Source organism: Cornus florida, unplaced genomic scaffold, assembly GCF_030987335.1.
Source record: "Cornus florida cultivar Cherokee Brave unplaced genomic scaffold, ASM3098733v1 CherokeeBrave_3.0.0_Hap2_Chr06, whole genome shotgun sequence".
Lineage (NCBI taxonomy): Eukaryota > Viridiplantae > Streptophyta > Magnoliopsida > Cornales > Cornaceae > Cornus > Cornus florida.
The window spans coordinates 98,596,320-98,601,811 of NW_026775576.1; the positions used below are offsets into that span (position 1 = coordinate 98,596,320).

At 37.4% G+C, this 5,492-nt stretch overlaps 1 protein-coding gene across 1 annotated transcript; it reads right to left on the reverse strand.

The window, feature by feature from the left end:
• Positions 1-3,438: 3,438 nt before the first annotated feature.
• On the reverse strand, positions 3,439-5,492 carry LOC132313264 (protein ENDOPLASMIC RETICULUM-ARRESTED PEN3). Its single transcript, XM_059811959.1, has one exon. It carries the CDS (start codon positions 5,184-5,186, stop codon positions 3,783-3,785), a length of 1,404 nt encoding a protein of 467 aa, XP_059667942.1. The 5' UTR covers positions 5,187-5,492; the 3' UTR covers positions 3,439-3,782.

Here is a 5,492-nt window from a genome sequence, read left to right on the forward strand (position 1 = left end):
AGCTGGGGGTCCCCAGCTTCTCCAAAACGCTCTTCTATAAAATTATTCAAACACCCTTCATAATAACTTCTAAGCCCAGAAAGTCAAAAGCAGCGTTTGAAAAGCCAATCCAAACAGGACCTAAGTGTTGGTAGCTTTTATTCTGTCAGTTCATTCATTGATTGGTTTATTCCAAATTCTACTGCTGCGTCTCTGAGATCCAATTTTCTTATCTCTGTTTATGCTAATATAGACTCATAGATTCATTAGCACTATTTAATAATAATAATAATATCAAGGAAAGCCGCACATTAACTTCACAAACCAAGTTAATTATGAATAAAAAAAGAACTAATTGACTGACACATTAATGATTCTAAGAATGGTGTTTGGAATTGAAATTGTAAAAAAATATCACTTTTGAAAGACATTAAATATCTATAGATAACTAAACTATGTTTCTTGATAGAAACACAAGAAAAACATTAGAACCCAATTCATGCGTTCTATAAAAATAGAGTTCAAAAACAAAAAAATGCACAAAAAAAAAAAAAAAAAAAAAAAAAACCCACATTTCAGGCAATAAAAAAGAAAATTAAATTTGATTACTGTACAAGGACGAGCCGGCCTAATCCTCCCCAACCCTCTCCTCTGTCTCCAAATTCCCTTCCGGCCTTCGGCACCGTCATGACGAGCTCATCGTTGGCACTGACAGCACTGGCTAACTCCCGCCTCACGGACGCCAGAAGCCGGTACCTCCACTCATTCACCACCAGCTCATCCAACAACAATTCGCCCCTGTCGCCACCGCCTTTGACCATAATCTTGGTCACGCCGGGGTGAATTTCAACGGCATGAGTCCTCACGCCGTTTCCGAAGGCGTCGTCGTTTCCGAAGGTGAATTTCAACAATTATCTAGAATTGCTGCTACAAACAGCAAAAGAAGCCTTTTCTTCTTACCCTTTCCACCTCTTTGGACTTTTTATAAAGTCAATATCACCATCGCAAAGAAGAACCAGTCTTATGTGGAGGAGCAGGAAGAGGAGGCGGCGGCAGAGTTGAAGAGATGATAAGGGAAAAGCATTATCCTTTTTGGTCTTCTTACAAAAAAAATATTTTTCTATATTTTATAAAATTATTTAATAAGGGTAATTTGGTCAATTTATATTTTAAATGTGTCAGGGGGACCTAATTGCACCAAATTGAAACTTGAAGGGTGTTTTTTGCACGTGAGGGGTGTGATATGCACTGTAAGCATACTTCAGGGGTGTTTTTTACACTTTACCCTTTCCATAACCAACAACTTTACCACAAAATTTTTCTACAAAAAAACACTAGGAAATTTTGTTTTCTTGAAAAAAAACTGTACGAACTCCCAATTCCCCTTTTCAATTTCTAAAATAAATTATGTTTATGCATGATTTTTGGTAAGAATGTTATAGGTAATAGTTACCCCTGTCTCTCTAAGTATCACAAAATTTTATTATTTAAATTCTTATATTATGTTTATATTTTAAAATATAAAAAGAAATTATTAAATATAAATTTATTTAGACCTGATGTCATATTTAATATAAAATGGACAATTTAGGTAAATCATATTATTTTGTAGGGTAAAGTACAGTAACACCTCCTGAGGTTTGCCAAAAGGACACTCAGAGGAAAGTTTGCCTATTTTGGGACAATGACACCCTCTAAAGTTTGATACATCTATCAAAGACACCCCAATAGTAATAAATTGACATTTTTACCCTTTGACTTTTATATTGACTAATTTAAATGCTGAAATGACTTTTCTAACCTCATACCCATAACAATTTCTTTCATTCTCTCATCTCTATTTTCTCTTCCTCAGCCCCCAATACCAACACACAATGTCACACATATACACACATACTATCACACAAATAATGTATTCATACTTATTTAATAAATAATATATCAATTATTTGATATTTTTTTCGCTACTACTATAATAATAGAAAAAAAAAACAATTAAAACTCATTCTCTTAAAAAATTAGATTCTCCAAAAAAAAAAAACGTTTAATTTAAGACCAATGGAGTTTAAATTTTTAGTTGTATAACTTGTGCGAAAAATATTATATGTAATTCTTATGATATTGCTTTATTGAGGTGCAAATTTTCCTCTTGACATCATTTTACACGTGTAAAAAATATACCCACCAAAAATATTTTTTTTAAAAAAATAGTGTTTACTGTTTTTTTTTGCTCTAACTTCAATGTTCTAATTTAGGTCAAATTTCATTATGTCAATTTTTTTATGTGCTCAATCAATCAAATGAACAAAACAATAGATTACATCTTTGGCCCGCACCCATTCACAGGTACAAAATCGTACTTAATTATTGTAGAATCATTTGACATAATGTTGCTTTAAAAAAATATATATTTTGACACAATGAAATTTGACCTAAATTAGAATATTGAAGTTAGAGCCAAAAAAAAAAAAAAAAAAGTTAGTGCAAACACTATTTTTTTTTAAATATTTTGGGTGGGTATCTTTTCGACTCGTGTAAAATAATGTCAAGAGAAAAATTTGCACCTCAATAAAGCAGTATCATAAGAATTACATAGAATATTTTTCGCACAAGTTATATAACTAAAAATTTAGACTCCATCGGTTTTAAATTAAACGTTCTTTTGGAGAATCTAATTTTTTAAGAGAATGAGTTTTAATTGTTTTATTTATTTATTTATTTTTATTGTAGTAGTAGCGGAAAAAGTATCAAGTAATTGATGTATTATTTTTTAAATAAGTATGAATGCATCATTTGTGTGACAGTATGTGCGTATATGTGTGACAGTGTGTGTTGGTGTTGGGGGTTGAGGAAGAGAAAATAAAGAGGAGAGAAGGAAAGAAATTGTTATGGGTATGAGGTTAGAAAAGTCATTTCAGTATTTAAATTAGTCAATATAAAAATCAAAAAGTAAAATACCATTGGGTTTCTTTGGTAGATGTATCAAACTTTAGGGGGTGTTATTGTTTCAAAATAGGTAAACTTTTCTCTGTGTGTCTTTTTAACAAACCTCAAGGGGTGTTTCTGTACTTTACCCTATTTTGTATTTAACTTTCATACTATCCAAACTATGAAATGAGATTTTTTCACATAAGTTTATTAATAAAAATTCATACTAACCAAATAAATTTTAGAATAATTTTATTTTCCTTCATTTTATGGACCCTAAGAATTTTTTTTATTTTACCTTAGGAACGTAAAATCAGGCTTAATTCCATAAACGCATAACATTATTTCCAGCAAACATGAAAATACAAAATATAATTTATTATTATTATTATTATTATTTTAAGAAAAAAAATGTTAAAAGTTAAATTAATAGAAGCAGAAATAAAATACTAACCAACTGAAAGTACTAACCCACCTAGACATATGCAAACAAAAAATATAATGAAAAACAAAGCAACGAAATACATGAAATGAATAAGAAATACGAATAATCCCATTACTTGAGATGAATTATCACATATCTTGTGAGATGGATGAAAGATGGTGTTATATTACTCCTATAAGAGTTTGGTACAAAGCCTCATTTCACATCATTGAACCTATGCTCATATGCAATCAATGGCTCGAAACATAAAGAAATTTAATTTTCTATTGTACACCTTTTTCTTTCCCCCTTTTTCCCTTGAAACTTATAAGATGTCCCATAATTGGTCACCATGAACCCAAATTTAAATTGCAGAAGATCACAAAATGTAGAGGACATAAAGTCTCATCCTATTGAAAATTGAATTTTGGTACATCTATAGATTTGGGGGTCACAAGATTGAAACTGCACCGGAAAATTTAGAGCTTTCCCACACCTCAATTCCTTCGACATTTTCTCTGGAAACAAACAGCCTATCACCACCACCTTCAATTTTCTTTATGATCCCTCTCTTTGAGTCCTCCACTTTGTCCACATAATTTCTCCTATATGACCCTTCAAGTAACTCTCTGTCTCTCTCATCCATTCTAGACCAAACCTCCAACCCACCCTCTCTGCTTACAAACACTTGCTTTCTATAACAATGTATCACATTGTTACCCCCGCCGCCCGCGTTGCTCATGCTCGGATTCTTCTCTTTCAAATACACCCACGGATCGTCGCCTAAATTACGTAAATCTGCCATCGCCAAATCGCCCGATTTGGAACAGATCTTGACCAGAGTCGACTCGTTCGTGTCGACGTCCATGTCAGCGAACGAGTCCCCGAACCTGCTGGTTCGGCCCGAGCCTGGCTCAATCGTTTCCCACACCATGTCTCCGGACCTAGGGTCCCACAACCGGATGTAACCGGAGTAACCGAATGCACCGGACGTGATGGCGCTTCCGACGAGCAAACCGGAGTCCGGCACGTACGTCAGCTTCCCGGCGACCATGGATTTCACAGAACCGCCGGTTTGCCGGCCGAATTCTGACACAATCTTGAGATTTGATTTGTCGATCACGAGAATACAGTTCTCTCTGTGGGGACAATCGAAGGACGCGAAGACTTGAGAAGGTGAATCGGCTATCGCCATCGCTCGAGCTTTGTAGATCCTCGGATCCGACTTATCAGTCCAGTGGGCTGAACCGACACGACTACAGTTAGAAAAGTCGTAGAAGTGGAGGCCGGCGGAGATGTCAGATCCGACGGCAACGACGTCCGGCCAGACGCGGCGGATGGAGGTTATATCCTCGACGTGTGTGCGGATTGTACCGGCGTGAGTCAGATTCCAATCGTAGACGGTGATCTGACCTCCGTGCGCCGCCCAAACCGATCCGTCTTCGTCGCCGGCAGTGAACGTGGAGACGATTCCGTCGGAGGCGGGCTTGATGGTGGCGACTAACGAGGCGTCGATGCCCATGAGCGGACACGGCAACATCGCCGATTTGAGCTGTGACTCGATACCGTAGTAGGAAGCTTCGTCGACGAGTTCTTGCTTGGAGAATCGGGAGGCGGTGGAGGGCAGGTGATTGGATCGGAGGAGAGAGAGAAGGACGGAGAAGATCTCGGGGTCGCGGTCTATGAAGACCGGGGTAGGGTTCTGTCTCGGACGGTTGGAGAGGGCGGCGAGGAGTGAGTCCGGCCCGCCGGATTGGATAGTCGACACGGTAGTTTCGAAGAGTTTGCCGCCGACGTTGAGCTTGATACGATCGGCTGGTTGAGACCCGAGGGCAATATTGGAATTTCCGTCCATTGGGGAAAAGATCAATTGGAAGGGGAGGGATGTATGGCCAGAGAGTGAGAGAAGATGGGTTACACTTGGCAGTCGAAGCTGACTATGATTTTTGTGTTTAATGACTGAAGTGGCCCCGATCTTGCTGAAAAACTTTGAAGTGGAGAGTAGCGACAATGGATGGTTACATGGGATGGTAATGGAGGGTAAATGGGTAAGCTTAATTTAACTGGTTTCTTATCCTGTTTGTAGAAAGAACAAAAGACACCCAGTCGTTTGGAGAACTCGGATCATCGTCACACAGCACTCAGCAGTGTCTTTGTTTAA

What these genes read in the sequence shown, in the direction of transcription:
- LOC132313264 (XM_059811959.1), bottom strand. Translation starts at nt 5,186, where the DNA reads ATGGACGGAAATTCCAATATTGCCCTCGGGTCTCAACCAGCCGATCGT.